We start from the raw sequence: 24,441 nt of genomic DNA on the forward strand, positions 1-24,441 counted from the left end.
AATCTCAGTTTAGCTAGGATTATGCTTGTTAAAAAAAAAAAAGTTTTGGGCTGGGGATATAGCCTAGTGGCAAGAGTGCCTGCCTCGGATACACGAGGCCCTAGGTTCAATTCCCCAGCACCACATATACAGAAAACGGCCAGAAGCGGCGCTGTGGCTCAAGTGGCAGAGTGCTAGCCTTGAGCAAAAAGGAAGCCAGGGACAGTGCTCAGGCCCTGAGTCCAAGGCCCAGGACTGGCCAAAAAAAAAAAAAAAAAAAAGTTTTACTGTTAAAATAAGTGATCCAATATGAGGCCAGGAGTTTAAGTGCCAGTGGTAGATAAAGGAGAGAGGGAGGAGAGAGGAAGAGAGGAATGAAGGAAAACAACTCATGTTCTCATCATGTAAAAAAAGTTGACAATATTCTGCTTTTATAGCACAACTTTATGGCTATAAAGTGAAAACAATAATTAACATTTACCCTGAAAGGGAATTTAAGGGACTCATTCAGCACCCTGGGAAGCTCCAGGATGCCAGGGATGCCCCAAGAGCTGTAACACTTGAAGGTGGGAACATCTGGCCATTTTGGTCTACGTGTGGTTAGCCACCCTAGGGTTGTGTATCTCAAAGAGCAGGGAGACAGTTGTGCTATAAAAAAGTATGAAAGAGGAAGATGTAAATCAGTTTTTTCTGAATGGTGAGAACATGGGCTGTCTTTCTTCATTTCTCCCTTCCCCTCTTCCCTCTCTCCATCCACTGAGAATTTTAGCTGGGCTTCTTCAGAGAGCATGGTAAAGGCACCCTCTCCTCCTGCCACCAGACCTGGCTCCTGCCACTCAAATCCCGACTCCAGGGAGCTGGGTACCTGCACCTCCGTCACTCCCACACATCCAAGCTTCCTGTCTCTAAAGGTCACCACTACCGTCACAAGGCCAGAACAGTAAACATTCTGATGAGATTCCTTTATTCCCCTAAGAAATAGGACATTTTTAAATGACTTGGCAACTATTCCTGTTTCCTCAAACCCATTATCCAGGGCACTCGTTTTCTCTTTTGGCTGACAGATATTGGTGACTGATGGAGAGATGATTTTGCTCTGTAAAAATTATTTTTTCATCAGCTAAATCGGCTTCCATCACATCCAGAACTCATCGTTTCATAGGACCCTGATTCTTCCTATTTGTTACTTCAATTTTATGGCTAGACAAGACTGAGTACTGACTGACATTAGGTTGAACCATAGGGAATCCTTCCCCTGCCCCCAATCCTGGGGCTTGAACTCAGGGCCTAAGCACTGTCCCTGGCTTCTTTTTGCTCTCAAGGCTAGCACTCTTATCACTTGAGCCACAGAGCCACTTCCAGCTTTTTCTGTTTCTGTGGTGCTAAGGAATCGAACTCAGGGCTTCATGCATGCTAGGCAAGCACTCTACTGCTAAGCCTCATTCCCAGCGTAGGAATCATTTTTATGAGTAAAAATGGCCAGCCATTCACAATTTTATTCAGCTCAACAGGGTAATTACCTCAGACCAGCTGCTTAGACAACAGAAATGTACTTCAAGCTCTTCTGGAGGTTGTGAAGGAAGTCAAAGGTCAACGTGCAGTCCTGGTAAGGCCTTCCTTCCTGTCCCCGGGGTCTCTTCTGACAGGGGCACTAATCCCATCATGAGGGGTTCCCCTTTGGTAATTTTAGGTAATGTGGACTACTTTCCAAAGGCCCCATCTCCAAAACCTTGAGGGTATACAAATATTTGGTCCATGACAGGTAGGAAAAATACAACTCATGGAAATGACAAAGCTTGTTCCTGAAGATGGAGGTAAGCCAGGAACTTCTGACAAAAGACTGAAAAAGTGACAGTATTTTACATTACAAAGATTTTTATGCTGTAGGTATCCATTGTTTTTCAAAAACACTTTTTTTTTTTTTTTTTGGCCAGTCCTGGGCCTTGGACTCAGGGCCTGAGCACTGTCCCTGGCTTCTTCCCGCTCAAGGCTAGCACTCTGCCACTTGAGCCACAGCGCCGCTTCTGGCCGTTTTCTGTATATGTGGTGCTGGGGAATCGAACCTAGGGCCTCGTGTATCCGAGGTAGGCACTCTTGCCACTAGGCTATATCCCCAGCCCTCAAAAACACTTTTAGAAGGGGTAAGGGAGGGCACAAAAATAGATGGACAAAGGCTGAACAAATGCAGCAGTGGTACTCACTAGACACTATGTTGAAAATGAACTCTACAACTTGTGGGTGGGAGAGAATGAAGGAGTGGCATTGTCCAAAAAGAAATGTACTCATTATGTGACATGAGCTTTATAAGAATAAAAAAAATAACTTTTAACAGACTATTCTAAAAATTTGAAACAACTGAGTCAAAAAAAAAACAACAAACTTACCCTTTCACTATGATACACACCTGTAGTGCCAGCTACTCAGGAGGCTGAGACAGAATGATAACTTGGGTCTAGGAATAGAGGCCAGCCTGGCCGTAGCCACGACTGTCTCCAAAAAAAAAACAAACCCATGGGCTGGGGATATGGCCTAGTGGCAAGAGTGCTTGCTTGCCTCACATACATGAAGCCCTGGGTTCCATTCCCCAGCACCACATATATAGAAAACGGCCAGAAGGGGCGCTGTGGCTCAAGTGGCAGAGTGCTAGCCTTGAGCAAAAAGAAGCCAGGGACAGTGCTCAGGCCCTGAGTCCAAGGCCCAGGACTGGCAAAAAACAAAAACCCCAACAACAACAAAAAAACCTGTAACATAAAGACCTTATCTTACATCTGAGTTTATCATATGTGGTTTGCATCAATTAGAACATACTGACAATCTGTTGAAAAAGTATTGAAACTGCTGTGTATAGATGATGTTGATGGTTTAACTTAAATAAAATGCAAGAAACATGACTTTTTACCTAACTCTAAAGCAGCTATCCTCACTCCTTTTCTTCGTGTTAATGAAAGCTTTTTAAATATATGGTAATGGCTAACAATAACTTAGTAATGTCTTTTCTCCGTGATAATCCCTATGGTTGATACTTCTGACTGACCACACTTCAAGGTAAAACATTATACAACTTTATTGGAGAAAATGTCCATTGTTCAATGTTTACAGGGAGAAGGATATATGGAACTGGATTAGAGTAGGGAAAAAGCATGACATAGAGAATGACCAAATTGTGACATAACATAAAATTTTTGGCTTAGGGATGGTGTTTTCTCTATTAAAAAATAATTAGTGTTGAGCCAGGTGCCGGTGACTCATACCTATAATCCTAGTTATTCAGGAAGCTGAGATTTGAGGATTGTAGTTTGAAGCCAACCCAGGCAGGAAAAGTCCATGAGACTTTTATCTCCAGTTAACCAGCAAAAAGCCAGAAGTGAAGCTGTGGCTCAAGTGGTAGAGCTCCAGCCTTGAGTTCAAGCCCTGATACTGGTAAAGGAAAAAAAGAGTAACAACAAAAACAATTAGTAAAGTTTTTCTGTTATCTAGAAACATTAAGAATCTGTGAGAACTGATGGGAGAAGACAGTTTTCTACAGATGTTTGGATCCAAGAACTAACCACCCTACCTGCTGCCAAACTGGCTGTGTCCAGTATTCCCATGTGCTCAGTTCTTGGGCTCATGTCTTCAGCCACTACTGTTCAGGAGTGAAGGAGCAAGCCCACCAGTAATGAGCTTGCAGAGAATGGTGGTGATGCACTCCAGACAAAGCATGACTCTTGCCCTGCTGGGATGTGACTGGACTTCTGAGAGTGAAAAGGTGAGGTCACCTGGAACTGGAAGATTGTATAAAACTTCCTGAATTTTTTCATCTCATTTTAATGCAACAAAGGTCAAATGTAATGAACACTAGAACAGACTAGAATTTTTATCAAAAACGTTTTTTTCTTTTTATAATATTTTTATTTTATTATAGCATGGGACCTCCCTCCCCTTTTCAAAGGAAAATACATCAGAGGACAGATCAACTGGAAAAGAACTTCAAAGGTCTATTCACATGTAAATGTCCCAGAATGCACCTCTTGCACAAAGAAAGCTTGTAGGTCATTTTAATGCAATTTAATGACCATGCTGAAATCACTAATAATCTGCTAATTTATGTAACAGAGTGTTTATCTAGTCTTTGAAATGACAGGCACCCTTAGAAGACGTATCTTAGGCTTTTAACATTCTTTAGACTTTGAGTAGGCTTTAGCTTCAAGAATAGAGCACCAAGTCTATTTTCATAGAGTTAATATTAGCCACCGATGATGAGTTTATAATATGTACAGTTTCATGTAGACTTACTAGAATCAACGATCTTGATGAATATACATTAATGGATAATTAAAACTGTCTTGACACCCATTAAAGTACAAAGACTTTAGATAACTAGATTAAATTTAATTTAAATTTAGACTACAAAGCTTAAGGTGTTAGAAAATCTTTGGCTTAATGCCAGCTGTAGTAGCACATGCCTGTAACCACAGCACCTGGGAGGCTGAGGCAAGAGGATCATGAATTTGAGTCTGGCCTGGGCTACCCAGTAAGTTCTGGGCTAGCCTAGTTAAGGTCCTGTTTTAAAAATAACAGAGAGACAGAGACAGAACTTCTGGCTTAAAATTAAGACAATTTTAAGACCCTATTTATTATATAAATCTTTGAGCAATTTAGAAATACTGAAAGTTACTAAAAATGTAAGGGGTGCCAGAATTATAAAGAGCAATTTTATTGTTCTTCCTTATTGGCTGAGTGTTCATGCTTAAAAGTTACATATATAGAAATCTTTTCTTCAGTTATGTAATACATTGCAGCACAGAACTGGAATGGTGTAAGGAAAATACTCAATTTATTCATAGTCTGATAAATAAGTGAAAAGGATTTGCCAGAACTATGTAACCTCTGAAACCAAGTACAATTCAAAAGTTGCATAAAAAAATAAGAGAGGAAGGGGAAGAGGGAGAGGAATGGAATATAGGCAGGCAGGCAGACAAGAAAGCAAGCAAGCACCTAAAGCCTTACTAACTCAATAAACAAACAAAAGTGTCCTTTAACTGAAAGGCAATAGTGCAAAGCTATCTTTGTCTCTTTTAAAACACTGCGTACTGATTTAAAAAATAAAACAAAGCAACCACCACAGTTCATAATTATGAGGGAGGCTTAGCCTGCTAAGAAGGCTTATTACCATAGCACACAGGAAGCCTGCCTAGATCCTGAGATAAACTGTCTGGCAGAAGCCGAGATAACAGACATTTTGCTTTTCCATTTCAAAATGTTTAAAAAGATTAACAGTAAAGCATCTCATCCTACACTGTGTGAAGGGTCTGGCCAGGCCTGAACTTGTGAGGGCAGGGTTAATGGACCCCTTTCCTTCTTGTCGAGGTGCTTCTGCGGTCTCCTGCTGCGGGCGCTGCCCGGAGGCAAGGCACCAATACACACCTGGTCATCTGTCTAGCATGGCACACAGGAACGGTCCTCCCGGCCCTCCCGCTACTGTGCGCTGCTCAAGCATTCACTGTAGGTAATATTCGGGTGGGAAGGACCACTTTGTGACAGTGATTCTTACACAATATGGATAAAAAAAAAGTGCAAGAAGAAAGGAAGTATCTACTAAATTCCAATTCCTAAGCGGCTTCCACGCTTGGCCAGACATTGTGCAGTGGAGGTAAAATACTGTTCATGCAATTTTGCTCGGTATAGATGTATAGATGAACTTCTTATTTGTAGCATACTGTGAAATACTGAGTAAGTTATCAATGTGCCAGGCTTTCACTTTTGGCACCCCAGTTTCAGTGGTCATTTTACAAGTTGCTCACACTGAACACTCCATCAGGTTATCTTTCATTTGAGGTGTTCACAGCACACATTCTTTTTCCTTTGACAGTAAATAACTGAGAACTGCCTGGGGGGGGGGGAGGCACTGGGGCTTGAACTTGGGGCCTGAGCACTGTCCCGGACCGTTTTTTTGACTTGAGTCACAAGCTGCACTTCAACTTTTTGGTGATTAATTGGAGATACTTTTATCCAATTTTCTTGTCCAGACTGGCTTCAAATCATGATACTCAGATCTCAGCCTCCTGAGTAGCTAGAATTACAGGCATGAGTCAATGGCGCCTGGCTTAGAATGACTTCTTGTAAGGAAGAAAAGTTTTTCACTCAGATACCTTTTACCATTAGCTTTTACAAAATTCACTAATACCCACATCAGAAAAAAAAAGAAACTGATAAACTTAGACATAATTACATTAACTATCAGAGCAGATGACTATAAAAGCCCAGAGCTCTGTGCTGCTCAGATGCTAGGCCATCTCCCTGATGCACTGAAAACCATCTCTACTTGGACATTTGCTTTGGCTCTTGATCACACCAATAGGTTTTAAACCATCTCTTTTTGTTCCCTTAATTAGGGAAAAAAAAAATCACCGTTCTCAAGTTCATATATTCTTAAAAAATAGAAAAGACTATAAGCTATGGAATGATGAAAGCTTAAGTGCCTTATAAAGAACAATAGTGATTTTGAATCAGAAATGTCCATTTTTGATTGGAAAAAGATTTGGTCCTCAAAATGTCAAATTATTCTACATAAATGACTTCTGAAACTTTTTTTTTACAATTACCTCTTTATCCGCCCCCCCCCACTCATAATAAACAATTCAACAAGGCTACATTAAAAACTGGAATTAGTAGAAAGTGGAAATGCTTCAAAATATAAAATATCACCTACTACCAATTTTACAATTTGAAACTGCTAACAGCTTACACTAGGAAAATGAATATAGCTAAACAAATTATTTCCAGTCTTTTTCCCTTCTCCCCAGGAAACTTTCAAATCAGATGTCACCAACACTTGGTAATCTTCTGGAGGCTTCCCAAGGTTACACGTTGGCAGACTCACTGTGGGTCTCCTTCAACTCTCCTCTTACGTACTGTGAAGACACAAAAGTAAGCATGTTAGAAATCCCTATTTTTTAAAATGTTAATGTGCAAGTTTCTGTATCAATCAGTTCAAGTTTCCAGCTCATGTGACTATCAATGGAAACAAACAGTTCCTGTCATTCATCAGGGTTACTTACCTGCTGAGACCCACAAGGCTTCTAAACAAGAACTATGTTGGCCTACAAGCAACTGTGCTACAAGTGTAGAACACAGAATGGTCAGCATTCAACTAGCATACCATTCCTTTACTGAAAATACCTATGCCTAAGTTTAAAACATGATCAGTAAATTAGTGAATTCACGTAAAAGTATTAAGAAAGTATTAAGATATTTGCATGTTCTCCTCATTAGATTCTGCAATGTATTTATCTAGTATGACTTGCTCCCACTTTCCAAGTTGCCCTTCTCTATCTCCTGCAAAACCAGTGAGTGCTGAGCTGAAATGAAAGCACATGTGAGGTAAATCTCAGACGATGGCAATGTGGAAAGGGCACGGTGGAGAGGGGATCATAAGCTTTGGCTGCCAAAGTGGTCAGCCACCTAGATCAGCTGATGGAATATAGAAGGTGCTGCCTGTGTCTGAGTACTTCCACCCACGAAGCCCTGCTGCTCCAGGAGTAGGGGACGTAAGGTCTTAGCTTTGAGACCTTTCAACCTGTGTGTGCTCACCCAGCAACCATGAGAGCACTGGGCAAGAGTCACCACTTTGGCTTTCCTCAGTGAAGGGGGGCAAAGAGCACAGGTTCTGTGTTCTCCTATAAGTCACTCAAGTTCTCCTCTGTAACAAGTGACTGATGCTATCTATGCTTCCTGGTTATGCAATTAGAGGCATCTGGATAAGCCACACATGCAGTACTGAGAGCAAGCCTTGTTACAGAGCACTTGGCTCCATCCTACAAGATCTGGTTCTGAGATTCTGGCCTATCATCTTTTTGGGGGTGAGAAAGGCCAATTCAGCTACAAGAGGATTTGCTTATGTGTTACTTTTGATACTTTGTCCCTAGGAAGTTTCTGGAATGAAGTAAGATTGGAAGACTGGCCTATTGACTTCACATATTTTTGTCTATGGAAACAAGTGGTAAGCCACCTGCCCTTCTTCAGCCTAAATTGGCTGTCTGGCAGAACAAAAGCCTCTTGACCTGACCACAGACACTTGCTGCTCTTATGCTATTCTGAATGCTGGTTCTTGTTTGCTGGTCTTTAGTAGTTGAGACTGCCAGCTTGTCAATTTTTGGCTGATAGCACTCCCTTCTGCACAGAAATATTTTTTTTTTTTTTTTTTGGGCCAGTCCTGGGGCCTTGGACTCAGGGCCTGAGCACTGTCCCTGGCTTCTTTTTGCTCAAGGCTAGCACTCTGCCACTTGAGCCACAGCGCCACTTCTGGCCATTTTCTGTATATGTGGTGCTGGGGAATCGAACCCAGGGCCTCATGTATATGAGGCAGGCACTCCTGCCGATACGCCATATCCCCAGCCCCACAGAAATAAATTTTGTCTTGCTGAGACAATTCTTTACTTTTATGTCTGTCACTGTGACTCCAATGGTTCTTAGAGAGCATATTTATAACAAGAGTAAGAAAGTTGGGACAGAACACATCACAGAAAGCTATGAAATCGCCTTCTCTTGGTCACAGGAAGTTAGTTGGTTTATAATGAGACCTGATAACTGTTTCAACCTGGCTGCACTGCAGTTCAATCAGTAGAAAAAGGAATGCAGATTCTGGAAACAAAGGAGTCATTTCTCTAGAACTTTTTAAAAGAGACACTTTTCCAGCACACATTTAATGAACGATAGGTTGAGAAACTGTGACACTGCAGATGTCTTACCTAAGTCATTGTTTTTTGTTATAGCATTAGCCGCCCTGGTTCGAGGTCCCTGCTGTATAAACTGATATCCAAATTTAAGGATATTTGTATTTTCCTCCAGCATCTTGGCCATCTCTAACTCTACAGCTATTCCCAACTGCTGCCTCTGCAAGATTAAGAAATAACAAATAGCATTTACAAATTAGATGAAAACATCATTTTTAGGTAAATTGAGGGTAAGATATTCAGGCATATGCTTATTCTATTGGACTCTCAGTTTTCTCAATTCCTAAAACATACATAAAAAACACATTTTTTTAGGCTAAAGGCGTGGCTTAAGCAGAAGCAAGTGTGGGGCCGTGGGGTTCAATCCCAAGTACCACAAAACAACAAATGTAGAAAGAGTTGCTCTGGATGCACCTTTATACATTAAGTTAATATTGTGGATAACACAAATGTCCTCAGATCCCCTTTTAGCTCCTAGCTTTCTGAAAGGGCTCCCTGAGAGCCCTTCCCACAGCTATCCTGGGGCCCCAAGTCCTACATCAGTGGGGGGTGGGGGGCTGCAGCTTCCTCTATGTTGTTCATTGTACAAAACTGACCTGATTGTCGATCTTAAGCTCTGCCAGGGTCTCGTTTTCCTTTAAAGCATCAATCAGTGCTAGTACCCCTGTTGCTGTAATGAAGTTGGACTCCATATTTAAGCTCTTCAAAGTTTTGTTCACTTTCAGCATATCTGCAAAAGCCTAGAAATTTAAGAAAAGACTTGGAGTTTAAAATTTGGTAACTGGTGGCTCATGCTTGTAATTCTATCTACTCAAGAGCCTGAGAGCCAAAGGATCTCAGTTCCACTGGCAGAAAAGTGTTTAAGAGTCCATCTCCAATTAACCAGAAAAAGGCTGAACTGGAGGCACGACTCAAGTGGTACAGCACCAGCTGCAAGCATGAGGCCCTAATTCAAACCCTCTTGGCAGCTTAAAAAAAAAAAGGGTAACACTTATTTTATACTGCATGTGTATAAACAAATACATTAATTACCATACATTTCTTTTTATGCAGGTATTAAGGCTTAAACTCAGGATTTGGTCTCTCATCAGGCTTTTTTGTTCATAGCCGGTGCTCACTGTGGCACTTTGAGCCACAGAACCACTTCTCGTTTTCTGGTGGTTAACTGGAGTTAAGAGTCTCATAGACTTTCCAACCCCTGGATGGCTTTTTTTTCAATCCTCTGATCCTGAGTAATTAGGACTACAGCATGAGCCACCAGTGCAGCTCTACTTCTGACTTCTTACTGGTTAATTGGTAGTAAGACTCTCACAGATTTTTCTTTTCTGGGCTAGCTTCTGAGACCCTTCTATCTTAGTCTGCTGAGTAACCAGGATTACAGGTGTGAGTCACCACTGCCTCACAAAAGAATCATTCTTGATGCTGTGTAAATAAGTGCCATAATAATGGGGGAAGATGAAAGAAGTTGCTTGGATCAGAGAAGTAGAAATGAAAATGGTGAGAAGCAGTTGGATTCTAGAACTATTTTGAAGACAGGAATAAATATACATTTAATGCTGTGAGAAAGAGAAGTCAAGGATCATTCCTGCGATTGTTTGCCTGAGTTAAGTGGAAGATGCAAATTGCCATTTAATAAGAAAAGGATGTGAGAGAAGGCATGGGATGGAAGTGAGGAGTTTGGTCCAGGACTCTGATGGAAGGCTGTGTACTACATATCTATGTATAGCTGTCAAGTAGCCTGGCATGAATATAGAGGCATGAACTAGAGATAAATAAAAACATTGGTTCTCATCAGCCTATGTAGATAATACATTGCAACAACACAAAATGACATCACCCAGGAAAAGAAAAAAACAAGCCTTGAAGCAATCAAATGTTTAGGAGATGAGAAGGTACCTGTGTGAGGAGGTGAGAATGTCCACTGAAGATGGAGAAGAACCAAAGGGAGTGAGTGACATCTCCAAAGCCAAGGTGAGATATATTCAAGGACTACAAGGTTGTTTTAATATACAAAAACCCATCACTGTTATACTCAATTAACAGAATAAAGGACAAAAACCATGTGATCATCTCTGTAGACACAGAAAGGTATTTGGTAAAAATCCAAAACTAAGGCTAGGAATGTGGCTCAAGTGGTAAAGTGCTTGCCTAGTAAGCACAAGACCCTGAGTTCAAACCCTAGTACCAACACACACACACACACACACACACACACACACACACACACACACACACACACAAAAATAGGTCTGGAGCTGGGGATATGGCCTAGTGGCGAGAGAGCTTGCCTCGTATACATGAGGCCCTGGGTTCGATTCCCCAGCACCACATACACAGAAAATGGCCAGAAGTGGTGCTGTGACTCAAGTGGCAGAGTGCTAGCCTTGAGCAAGAAGAAGCCAGGGACAGTGCTCAGGCCCTGAGTCCAAGGCCCCAGGACTGGCCAAAAAAAAAAAAAAATAGGTCTGTAAATGGAATCCTCTGCAGATGTTAAAAGAATGTAAACTGGCATTGGTGGCTTACACCTGTAATCTCTATTCAGGAAGCTGAGATTTGAGGATGATAGTTGATAGCCAGCCAGGGCAGAAAAATCTGTAAGACTCTTATCTCCAATAAACTACTCAGAAAAAGCCAGAAGTGGCACTGTGGCTCAAATGGTACAGCGCTAGCCTTGAGCACAAATAGGCTCAGGGATAGTGCCCAGGCCTTTTGAGTTCAAGTCCCAGGACCAGCAAAATAAAAACAAACAAAAAAGAATATAGATTTTAAGGTGCCATAAAACAATTTCCAAGATATACTGTTGAGTGAGAAATCAAATTATATCAGAACAGCATACTGTGTGATTCCTCTGTGTGTGTGTGTGTGTGTGTGTGTGTGTGTGTGTGTGTGCTGCTGGGAACAGAACCCAGAGGAGCCTCACACATGACAGGGAAGTCATCGATCATTAAGTTACTCTCCAATCCCTATTTATGATTTTAAAAATTCAGATAAGGAGAGAGTAAGGAGGATTGAGAGTTAGAGTCTAGCTTAGGCTATATAGAAAGAACCTGTCTGAAAAAACTAAAACAAAACAAAAACTTAGAGGAAAGAAATACAGAATAAAAAATAAAACATAAAAAGCTAGTACATGATGTGTTATTTTTTTTTTTTGCCAGTCCTGGGCCTTGGACTCGGGCCTGAGCACTGTCCCTGGCTTCTTTTGCTCAAGGCTAGCACTCTGCCACTTGAGCCACAGCGCCACTTCTGGCCATTTTCTATATATGTGGTGCTGGGGAATCAAACCCAGGGCTTTATGTATAGGATGTAAGCACTCTTGCTACTAGGCCATATCCCCAGCCCTGATGTGTTGTCTAACAGCAAGGTAAAACACCAGCTGAAAGGAAGTACATCCTGGTTATAAAATCGTCACTTTATCCCTCCGTAATACAGTCAGGTACACAGCTTAACTCTGAAGTTACCAGCAGTGGCATACTTACCACAGCAATGGGGTCATTGCTCCGGGTGGCTACAAGGCTGAAATGCTTCACGTGTGTGTTGTTTTCCAAAGACTTTGCAAAATCTTTTAGGGTTGGAATTGGAATATTCTTGAAAGATAATAATGGGAAACATATTTCAGTTTTCAGAAAATCAGCCCATTGATCAATGCAAGGTGAGGTACTAAAGCTGTCACCTATACTCATTGTGGAGGAGGTGAAATGACCAGCAAGGAGATGCTGTCAGCAACAAGGGTGGGGTGGAGATGACTACAGAGAGAGGGGTGTGGGGCCTGGGGGGTGACATCTTCACTGTGGTGGTAGTTGAATAACCCAAAGTATATTACCACACATAGGATTATACACTAAAAGGAGACTTCTCAATGTAAGTACCACCTTAAGAAATTTTATTTAAAAAAAGAAAATGATGACTGGGAATGTGGCTTAGTGGTAGAGTGCTTGCCTAGCATGCATGAAGCTCTGGGTTTGATTGCTCAGTAACACATAAACAGAAAAAGCCAAAAATGGCATTGTGGCTCAATTGGTAGAGTGCTAGCCTTGAGCTACAGGAGCTCAGGGATAGTGCCTAGGCCCCAAGTTTAAGCCCCAGCACTGGCAAAAAAAAGAAGAGAAAATTCTGAGCACCAGTGCCTCACACTTATAATCCTAGCTACTTTCAAGGCTGAGGCTAAAATCTGAGGATTGTGGTTCAAAGCCAGCCTGGGCAGGAACTGTGAGATATTTATCTCTAGTAAGATTACAGAAACAAAAAAACACCAGTAGTTGTTTAGGGATAGTGCCCAGGCCCCGAGTTCAAGTCCCAGGATCGGTACCAAAAGAAAAAAGAAGAAAAGGGCAGTATATAGGACTTACTTATTTTTTTTTTTGCCAGTCCTGAGGCTTGAACTCAGGGCCTGAGCACTGTCCCTGGCTTCTTTTTGTCCAAGGCTAGCACTCTACCACTTGAGCCACACTTCCAGCCTTTTCTATATATGTGGTGCTAAGGAAATGAACCCAGGGCTTCATGTATGCAAGGCAAGCACTCTACCACTAGGCCATATCCCCAGCCCTTGCATTTTTATACAACTAACTTTTTAAAAAGTAAACAGAAAATACTGTTCTATAATACTTCAATTTCTAAAAATTGAAAGAGCCTATGTTAGCATATTGTCAGGTACAAAAACTTTAAAGTGGGAAGAATAATATTCTTATATCAAAGCTGTTCAGCTATTGTCCAAAATTCACCTGACTCAAAATGAAGTAACTCTGTTGATCTTTTATGTATTATATGCTCAATATACTTACCTTTATATTGTTCAAATTAACTTCAACAAGACGAGCATCATTTTCTTTAATTCTCTTTAAGCTCTCTTCAACATTGGTTGGATTTGGTGGCTCATCAAACACTGGAACAATTGTTTCCCCTTTTACTACATCTGTAGTAACAAACAAAAAGAGCAAGAGTTGACTGACATGGCCTTGAACTTCAATCCTCCTATCTTCAGCTCCCATGTATCTGGGATTATAGGCATAAACCACCAAACCCAGCCCAGACATTTTTTACTTTTTATTACATATACCCTTATGGACTGTGTAACTATATTACAAAGGCATATTATTATCTTGATAATTTATAAACACACCCTACGAATAAACTAAAATAAAGCAAAACAAACAAACCCTTTGCTTGAGGCCATTTTAATGCTTCACACCAGGATGCTTTGGGGGTTGGACAGTTTTGTAGGTCCTCTTGAATCTGATTTTATAATATATTTTATTTTTCAGAATTACTGTTGATTCCTTAAAAATCAGTAACACTGATGATAAAAGGTCAGTAAAAATTAAGTTTGGCCAGGCATTGGTGGCTCACTATAATTCTAGCTACTTAGGAAGCTACTGAGGATCTCAGTTTGAAGCCAATCCAGGCAGGTAGAGGTATCGCTCAAGTGGTCAAACTCCAGTCTTGAGCAAAAAACATTAAGGGACACACATCTAAACCTTGAGTTCAAGCTTCAGTTTTGCTGGGCTGGTAATGTAGCTCAGTGATAAGAGTGTGTGTCCAAGCATACTCAAGGCCATGGTTTAGATCCCCAGCACAGCAAAATATAAATAAAAGACATCCACCCCAAACACACACTTGCCTAAATTTTTTTTTTTGCCAGTCCTGGGCCTTGGACTCAGGGCCTGAGCACTGTCCCTGGCTTCTTTTTGCTCAAGGCCAGCACTCTGCCACTTGAGCCACAGCGCCACTTCTGGCTGTTTTCTGTATATGTGGTGCTGGGGAATTGAACCCAGGGCTTCATGTATACGAGGCAAGCACTCTTGTCACTAGGCCATATTCCCAGCCCTTGCCTAAATTTTATACTGCTTAAATTAATTAGAAATATTTACTATGGTGGAAGTAGCTCTTATTATATTTTCCAACACATAAAGAATAACATGCTGACTATTCTATTTTCAATGGCTTTCTCTATGGATATTCTCAAACTGGAATTTCAAGTTGCAGCACATATATTTAATGTTTGATATATAAACACTGAAGGTGAAACATGGAGAAACAAATATACATTTCCTAAAGGACTGAAATTCAGAAAGCATCTTACATACTCACTTGAAAAATGTTGGTCGACTCCATTACTACTGCCCACTATATTACAGAACTGCGCATTTGTTATCAGATTGTGCATCCCAAGAATAGCTATAAATACAGAAAAAGGGAGTTAATTTATTTCCATCTGTTTTAAATTATGTCTTTCTTTTTTTTGAGGTAGAGTCCTGCTATGTTTCATAGGCATGTCTTGAACTTATTACAGACTGAGCAATTTAGCCTCAGCCTCCCAAGTAAGTAGCTGGGACGACAAGTATGTACCACAGCACCCAACCTGCCACCAAAATTTTCTACCAGTAATTTCAACATTCTCTAGTCATTTTTCTATAAATTAAATATATATTTTTACAGTTCCTCGAAAGGGAAAGGGTAAACAGTGATTAAAAACCACCTAAAGTAAGTGGGAGAAAATGAGGGGGTAACAATGATGAAAAATATACTCATTCCTTTATTTTTGTAACTGTAACCCCCCCAGTTCATTACCTTCACAATAAATTTTTAAAATAAAAAAGTGACCTATAATTTTATTCTCATCACATTTCTGAACTTAGATTTTCCCACTTTTTAAATTCAGACACACAGCTTTAGGCGCAGCCTAAACGGGATGATTGGCTCCATCTAGTGGCTATGAAAGAAAATTGACAAGATCTATATCAGAGCTAGGTTTCTAGGAACTGAAGCCCTTATAGAAGACAGACTTCAACACTGCTGTGACTTTGGTTAGTCACTAAGTGACAACTGCATTCTTGCTAAGGTTAAAACACTACAAGTACTGTTAAACTCGTAAATTTAAGGACGAAGTAGCATCCTTCAAAGATGATATTAGAGGGAAAATAACTGTGGTTTTTCTTTTTTATATCCCTTCTCATCATTTTGACATCCTTATTTTCACAATTCAGAAAGAAGCTACAGTAGTGTTCTAGCCCAGTCCACTCTGATAAAGGTACCATTTACAAATCTATCAGCACCTGAGGAATACGCCACCTGCTCTACCAGGGACACCATATTGAAACCTGTCCCTTCCCAGGTCCTTCTGGAATAACCACACTGCTGTCAAGCTTATTTGTTCTTTTGGCATTTTGGATCACCTCATCTTCCCACAGGTCACCTTTTTCCATGAAGGAAAATGGGGGCTTTCCTGGGTAGGTGGGAGAAACTGGTCTGAGAGATGCAAGAACAATAGTAAGTGTGGAGTATCCTGCATGCACTCGGGAGAGCTGGGAAATGGCAAGTGCAGCTCAGGACTGGCCCCACCCTGTTTCTCAGTGATCTATCTCCAGGACTTCTGATAACAAGGGGGAGAAGATGACTAGTGGAGCACCAGATGATCAAGTTCTTTTTTTTTTTTTAAAGAAAAACTTTCAAATATGACAAGGGATGTCAATAACCTTAGTGTAAAAATTTCACTATGTGTTTGAAGAAGTGCTTTTGTGTGATTTAGTGTGACAATACAAAGCCATGCCATACAATGTGCATAGGTAGCATTCTCCTTCCCATCACACCCACTCACAAATTAATGTTTGTATGAGATACCTGCGAGGTCAGATAATTCTGTATCAGAAGCACTCGTCAAAGCTTCTTCTAATTCTGGATCAAGAGATATGTTTTCTTCTGTCAAAGTCTGTACAGGCTTCTGTTTGGGGATAAATATTTTCCCTGTAAAATAAAATACATTGTTAATTCACTACTACTTGGATTAGATAATTACCATTTGACTCTTTTGACAAACACATACTAAAGGGAAGTGCAACTGAAACTGAAGGAAAGGTCAAGATTAGCATCCACAGAAGTTGTATTTCTTCAGCAATGTTTTGGCTGTACAAAATTAGAAAGGAAAAAGAGCTAAGAAATGTTCCCAGAGGTGCACCTCTGGGGGCTGAGGATGTGGCCAAGGAGTAGAGCACCTTCCTGACAAGAATGAAGCCTTAAGTTAAACACCACTACTGCATAATGAATTAATCAATTAGTTCATTCAGTTACACCAGCCATGCTTCAAGAGCTCATAGACATGTGACTCCAAATCTGTGTTAACCAATATGGCAGGTAGTAGGCAGATCCGTTCATTTTCCTAGTTGTGACTGTCATAGTTTGGATATGGAAATATACTCCCCAAAGGGCTCAAGGATGAAAGGTTTGTGCCCCAGCTGGAAGATCTAATCACAAGTGAATCAGAAATCTTTCTGGTTGGTATTTTCTTATTCACAAAGTGCACTTGGCCAATCCAGATGTTGTACAGTAAAGGAGTTTTAATGACCTAGCACACAGTGTTTCACAGGCAGTTAGAGCACCAGCCATAATTTACTATTCTACTGTATATGAAATGTGTTAACACATCATGTTGTACACCATAAAAACAACCTGGCCAGGCACCAGTGGCTCATACCTGTAATCCTAGCTACTCAAGAAGGTGAGATCTGAGGATCATAGTTCAAAGTCATCCCAGGGAGAAAAGTCTCTGTAAGACTCTTTTTGTTTTTTTTTTTTGACCAGTCCTGGGGCTTGGACTCAGGGCCTGAGCACTGTCCCTGGCTTCTTTTTGCTCAAGGCTAGCACTCTGCCATTTGAGCCACAGCGCCACTTCTGGCCATTTTCTGTATATGTGCTGCTGGGGAATCAAACCCAGGGCCTCATGTATACGAGACAAGAACTCTTGCCACTAGGCCATATCCCCAGCCCCTCTGTGAGACTCTTATCTCCAATAAACCATTAAAAAAAAAAATCTGGAAGTGATGCTGTGGCTCAAGTGGTAGAATTCTAGCCTTGAGCACCAAATGGCCCAGGGACAGCACCTAGGCTCTAAGTTCAAACCCAATCAACAAACGAACAAGACAAGACAAAACAAAACAAAACACAACCTGAACTTGTCAATTAAAAAAAAATCATCAGAAGCAATACCATACTGCCCATATCTTATTAGAGGGATTGAAGGAATCTAAAGCATTATAAAAATCTAAGATGTTTATTTTTCTAATCCTCACCCACATTTCTTAAGAGGCATTATTTGTATCTAATTTTCCACCATCCACAACTTTTGCTAATGCTTACAGATCCAAATGAATCCCTTGAGGAAAACAAAACAAAACAAAAGTTTCCAGAGGGACCTACAAAAACAGACATGGAATTTTGCTGTGTTATCAAAAGCTCTGACATAGCTTGTCCTGTCTGGTCCTCCTCTTTATAATTTCTTTGTACATGGGATTTTTGCTATAGAAGCATTTTGCCTACATAATACTGTCTTTTTTTTTTTTTTTTTGGCCAGTCCTGGGGCTTGGACTCAGGGCCTGAGCACTGTCCCTGGCTTCTTTTTGCTCAAGGCTAGCACTCTGCCACTTGAGCCACAGCGCCACTTCTGGCCATTTTCTGTATATGTGGTGCTGGGGAATCGAACCCAGGGCCTCATGTATATGAGGCAGGCACTCTTGCCACTAGGCCATATCCCCAGCCCCATAATACTGTCTTTACTACCACAAAATTATTTCAAATAGTCTTAACACTAATATAAGACGTATTTTAATATACATATACAAAAATTACTTATAGAAAACTAAAACTAAGTAAATTATTTTAGCCTTAGTACATTCAATACACACTTTGAAAAATGAATGACAGTCACATGCTGGTGGCTCACATCTGTAATCCCAGCTTCTCAGGAGAGAGATCTGAGGATCTACAGTTTTAATGCTTGCGTGTGTGTGTGTGTGCATGTGCACACACCAGTCAGTACTGGAGCTTGAACTGAGGGGCCTCATACTCTCTGTCTTTTTCATGCAACACTAGTTGAGTCAAACCTACATTTATGACTTTTTGATGGTTAGGTAAAAATAACTTGGAATTACCTATTCAGGCTTGCTTCAAATTCCAGTCTTCAGATTCAATCCCATCTACTCCTGAGTAGCTAGGATTACAGGTGTGAGCCACCGGTACCGGGTAACACATGTTTTTGTTTTTTTTTAAACATCATGTCTGAGAAAAGATTCATTATCCTCTTTAGTAGATAGTATAGTATTCCATGTAAATGGCCTTAGTTACTTATTTAACACAACAAAGTTCCAAACTAGAATTTTAAAATTGAAATTACAATCCATACAGTGGCAAAATATAAAATAAGCAGTGACCAGTCCAGAAAAGGTTCTCTTAGACAAGCATGAACTGACATGTTTCCCCTACACATCCTCAAATGAAGCATAACAAACAGAAATGGACTGTTGCTCTTACTCGTTAAGTCTGTTCTGCAACTACAAAAGAAAGCTAAGAAAATAGCCAAAAGCAAGAAAAGAAGTCAGGGCATAGTAATTTAAATGTATGGCATTTATCCAGACTCATGTTTGTGCCCAGAAAAAAAAAAAAAGAATATCCTGCCAAAATCCTTATATTGACAAACTCAGTAGGCATCTGGTGACCCTCATAAACAAGTACATTGCCAAGGGCCTCTGTTTTATTAGTCCTCATCCTTGTTCTGGTACAAAGTTAAAAATTACATCAAATGTTAAGAATTACCTTAGTCACACTTTCTGTCTTTACTCAACATATAAAACTGAACAAGATAGTAAGATGGCCCTTATTCATGTCACTCTTACAGAGGTGAAAAGTTCTAGCTAATTTTACTTGTTTAGAAGCTGTCTTGTTCCCGCCGTAATCTCCAAGGTGATTTGGGATATCCCTCCCTTTTGACAGAAAGCATATAGACCTCAAACCAACCAGACTAGCCTAGCAATGGGGGATAATGCTTGAAATCCTAACTGAGATCTAAGAATTGCAGCTCTAAGCCAGAGCAGGCAGGAAAGTCCATGAGACTCTTATCTCCGATTACCCACCAAAATAAGCTGGAAGTGGAGCTGTGACTCAAGTGGAAAAGCACTAACTTTGAGGGGGAAAAAAAAAGCTTAGGGACAGTGCCCAGGGCCTGAGTTCAAGCCCCAGAAACCTCTGCTCCACCCCCCCCCCAAAAAAACAACAACAAACTAAAGGATAGCAGTCAAAGTCAAAGGAGGACGCATTTCCTTTCATTGGAAGACACAAATACACCTGCTGCTTGATATAACATGGTCACCAATACATACATTCTATTCAATTAGCATCTAGTGTGTCTATGTACCAGACATGAGTTAGGAAGACACTGCAAGGACACAGGGTGACAAATTAATTATTTGGGAACTTCAGTTTTAGTCAAGAGGATATAATCAGGTAAAAAAAAATCCAATGACATAGCCTTATAGTATGGTTTTGAAACAATAAAAAGCAGTATAGTAGCCAGGCACTGGTGGCTCACGCCCATAATCCTACTCAGGAGAGTGAGATGTAAGGATCATGGTTCAAAGCCAACATGGGCAGAAAAGTCCCTGTGAAACCTATTTCCAATTAACCACTCAAAAACTGGAAGTGGAACTGTGGCTCAAAGTGGTAGAACACTAGCCCTGAGCAAGAGTTTAGGAACAGTGCCCAGGTCTTGAGTTTAAGCTCCACAAGTGAAAAAAAAGGCAGGCCATAGCCAAGGTGTTCACATGTGATGACCCATTGCCTGGCTAACCCTTACCTCACCTAGGACAAAGAGTCAAAAGATACAGAGGACTGCTCTGCTCTAAAAAGGAGACACCAGTATCTGCAGGACTAGTTAAAGCAGCCCATCTCAAACATCACCTTCAGTACGAGGGCAGGGATATTCATGACTCACAAAATAGCACTACAAAACTAAGATCCAGTTTTATCTTGAATTTATTGGATGCCAATTGCCCACTGGCAGTCACTTAATCCTGGTGATTCAGGCAGGTTGTAACCATGATGATCCTGGCTTACTGAGAGATCAACTTTCCTACAGAGAAATCGCGAATTCAGCAAAGCGAAGGAAGCTATTTTCATAGTAAAAGAGATGACAAGGTTTTTCTGGAAAGCTGTCCTGCTTGGGAAGAAACGGTACAAAGCACAGTAGGTGCAAAGTATATGAGAAGTCCTTCATTGAAGGCTACTTGGTTAAGTTTACTTTAGAAAAATAGGTGGAGTGATATGTGGGATCCTTGAGAAGGAACCACAAGCATTCCACTCTTGGGTTGGGGAAGAAAAAACAAGGGCTCTACCCTAAGGGCCAGATAGGAGTATTGGGGACAAAGAGAAGAGCCCATCCCAGGTGAGTCAGCAACACCAATAGAAGTCAATAGCAAACCTCTGTAGGGCAATAATAGGTGCAGTCATGGCTCTCATCCATCCATGAAGTATAATGCAAAAAGTCTCAGGTTAGGTAAAGGTGAGATGTGATATTAGCAATGGGGGAAGACTCACAGCAATGTCAGTAAGAAATACTGAAGATGTGTGCAACTTGTGACAGGTGACGAATGCATGGCAGAGCTCTGACTTCTGTATGGTTCAGACAGAACTGGCACCCAGCCTAACATCATCTTTTTGCTCTTATCAAACTGCACTATTAAAAGCAGAGCATTTACTAACGCAGAACAAAATGTTCCCCCAAATGCACCTATGACACAACACAAGGTAACTTAACTAGGTCTCATTCCTCCTCAGATGTTGACATATACTCTAAATCTTAAAAGTGTGTGATTATACCCTTGCCATAAAGGAAATACAAATCAAAACAACTCTGCGATACCATCTCACCCCAGTTAGAATGGCCAACGTTGTGAAGTCGAACACATAAATGTTGGCAGGGATGTGGGGAAAAAGGAACCCTATTATACTGTTAGTGGGAACAAGATATTTTTCCTAAATAACTAAAGATTATGAGAGAAGAGCCTATTAGGAAGCTTCTGGAAGCAATGCAGCTTTTTACATCTATTTTCTCTTCCTGTCCTCAAATTCTTTTTTTTTTTTTTGCCAGTCCTGGGCCTTGGACTCAGGGCCTGAGCACTGTCCCTGGCTTCTTTTTGCTCAAGGCTAGCACTCTGCACTTGAGCTACAGCGCCACTTCTGGCCGTTTTCTGTATATGTGGTGCTGGGGAATTGAACCCAGGGCTTCATGTATATGAGGCAAGCACTCTTGCCACTAGGCCATATCCCCAGCTCTTGTCCTCAAATTCTGTACACTTTTTCTACTGACATCTCTCCCTCTGTTTCTACTGCTATTCTTTAATAAAAGACAGTTAACTAATATTTGTCCTCAAACAGCTGTTCTATGTAAGCACTTCAGAAACTTGGATACATCTGTACAGATGCAAATACCTTCTATGCTGTCTTTGTGACTCACCCACCACACTACAACTCTGTATTTCCTTTCAACCGTTGGTTTGGTCCCATTTCCAGCAGTTCTGTGATGGTTAATTTTATGTGTCAACTCGGTTGGTGAATGATATTCAGATATTTGGTCAAATTGCATATTGCTCTGGATGTTTCTCTTAAGGTCATTGGATGGGATTAACATCTAAACTCCTGGAAAAAAGGAGATTACTCTCGATAATATGGGTGGGGTTCACCTCATTAGTGGACGCCCTTAGCAAAGAATGACCTCTTTCAAGTAAGAAATTCTACCCTCATTTGGAGCTCGTTCTCTCTCTCTCTCCCACCCCCCCTTCCTCCCTTCCTCCCTCCCTCCCTCCCTAAGAGCAGAGAGAATGGGGTGAGGGAGACAGATAACTATGGAAAAGCCAGATACAGGCCTTATGAATAACTTCCTTAAAACCCATTCACTAGTCCTTTACTATATGAATTTGCTAGTTTAATTTTCTCAAAACCATCCAAAAGTTCTGATACAAAAGAATTCCTTTCCAAATAAAGGCCAAAGTCTTATGAGGATAAAGCACTAATCTCTAAGCCTTTCCTCCTACCTGGAGCATGACAGGTTCAAGGTGGGAAAGCTGGTCTTCAGGTGTGCTAGGCTGCCACCTTGCCCCAAGCATTCTCTATACCATATCCCAACTAAGAGTACAGGTAGAATTAGATTTCATAGGTCCACATGTATTCTGATCTATGTGAAAGCTGAGAAACTCACAGAGAGAATTTTTAAGAACCCAGTTGTACTTGGTCTCTGTACTTGTTCACTGATGATACACATAAGATTGGAAACTGTAATGGGAGGAAATTAGACTAAAAAAAAAATTCCTGAAAGTAATGATAATGAAGCATTAGCAATCATAACCAATCATTAAGGAAGATACCTTTTTAAAAGCATCTATGAAAATATGGTACTTTTTGACATTCCACCTAAAACACAGGAAAAATTAGGATAGAGCACTGCTTTAGTTATATGCACTCTTTAGATATACTAGATGGATTTAAATTTTTTACCCTTAGATTGCTGACTTTAGAGAACTGGGAGTGTTCTATAAAACCATTGTGTAATAAAACCTTGTTAATGAGTGATGAAGAAAAGAACTTATTGACCAAGTTGATAAAAATGGTTAAGTAAACCATCCAAACAGCCTAGTAAAATTTTAAGTCAACAGTATGTTGTCTTTCAAGACTACCAATGACGTATCTCTACAACCAGACTTATCTCCATACCTGCCTGTAAGAAGAAAGCCTAATGTAATCAAGCTACAGCCTTCAAAGGCCCAGGCTTACCTTTCTTTTCTCCCGTGTAGGGCACATAGTCTTCCCGGTCCTTCTGCTCCAGAGCTTCCTTCTCCAGATATGAAAGCAGGTGTTCTCGATCAAATGGCCCTGTGGCTGATTTTGATGTCTGGTTCTTCTGGCGGAAACCCGCAGGCAGGAGGGCATTCTGCCAAGAGAGTGGGTCAGTCATTAGAACCACCAAGCATGCCAGTGTTTCTGGAGATTTCCCATACGAGAGAACCATACTCAAGACTAATAAACAGTTCACTGCATGATGGTAGCATAGTAAAGCAAACATACTCCAAACAAAGGAGCCTTTAAAAAATCAGGTAGTATGCGCTTACATTATTATTTTTTGGGGGGGAGGGGCCAGTCCTGGGCCTTAGCACTGTCCCTGGCTTCTTTTTGCTCAAGGTTAGCACTCTGCCACTTGAGCCACAGTGCCACTTCTGGCCGTTTTCTATATATGTGGTGCTGGGGAATCGAACCCAGGGCTTCATGTATATGAGGCAAGCACTCTTGCCACTAGGCCATATTCCCACTCCGTGCTTACATTATTATTAAAATAGTTTCCTAGGCTTTTTTCTTCAGAAAAAATTCTACTTGTAGGAAATACCATTTACTTTTTAACTGTCTAGGAATTGTTATATAGTTTTATGTTTGATTTTTTTTTTTGAGACAAGAGTCTCATGTAGTCTAGGCTGGCTTAGAACTCACTAAGCAATCTTAGACTGGCCTGACGGCACACTTATATTCCATCACTCACATGTTTGAGGCCAGCCTGGGCTACACAGCAAGATATTATCTCAAAAACAAAAGTTTTTTTCATGCTTAAGGTTTTAATAACTACTCAGCAAATATGTACATAGGAAAACTATCACAGTGGCTCATGCCTATAATCTTAGCTACTCAGGAGGCTAAGATCTGAGGATCACAGTTCAAAGCCAGCCTGGGAAGGAAAAGTCCGTGAGACTCTTATTTCCAATTAACCACCAGAAAACTGGAAATGGCTTTGTGGCTCAAGTGGCAGAGTGCTAGCCTTGAGCTGAAGAGCTCAGGGACAGTGCCCAGGTCCTGAGTTCAAGCCCCATGACCAACAGAAACAACAAATCTATCGCAAAAGAATTTTAAATAGTCATTGAAAATATTTCTTCATAATGACTTCCATTTA

General features: G+C 40.8%; 1 protein-coding gene across 5 annotated transcripts in view; it reads right to left on the reverse strand.

The window, feature by feature from the left end:
• Positions 1-5,865: 5,865 nt before the first annotated feature.
• Positions 5,866-24,441, reverse strand: part of Tmod3 (tropomodulin 3) — a 38,951-nt gene continuing 20,375 nt past the window's right edge. For all 5 annotated transcript variants that reach the window (XM_048332163.1, XM_048332160.1, XM_048332161.1 and 2 more), the window contains 8 exons: positions 23,280-23,436; positions 16,308-16,430; positions 14,778-14,864; positions 13,472-13,602; positions 12,170-12,277; positions 9,290-9,433; positions 8,709-8,853; positions 5,866-6,872 (listed from right to left, as the gene is read on the reverse strand). In XM_048332163.1, the coding sequence (XP_048188120.1) occupies positions 6,838-6,872; positions 8,709-8,853; positions 9,290-9,433; positions 12,170-12,277; positions 13,472-13,602; positions 14,778-14,864; positions 16,308-16,430; positions 23,280-23,436 (930 nt within the window). In that variant the 3' untranslated portion in view covers positions 5,866-6,837. The remainder of the gene's footprint in view (positions 6,873-8,708; positions 8,854-9,289; positions 9,434-12,169; positions 12,278-13,471; positions 13,603-14,777; positions 14,865-16,307; positions 16,431-23,279; positions 23,437-24,441) is intronic.

The sequence above is a fragment of the Perognathus longimembris genome, chromosome 23, assembly GCF_023159225.1.
Source record: "Perognathus longimembris pacificus isolate PPM17 chromosome 23, ASM2315922v1, whole genome shotgun sequence".
Lineage (NCBI taxonomy): Eukaryota > Metazoa > Chordata > Mammalia > Rodentia > Heteromyidae > Perognathus > Perognathus longimembris.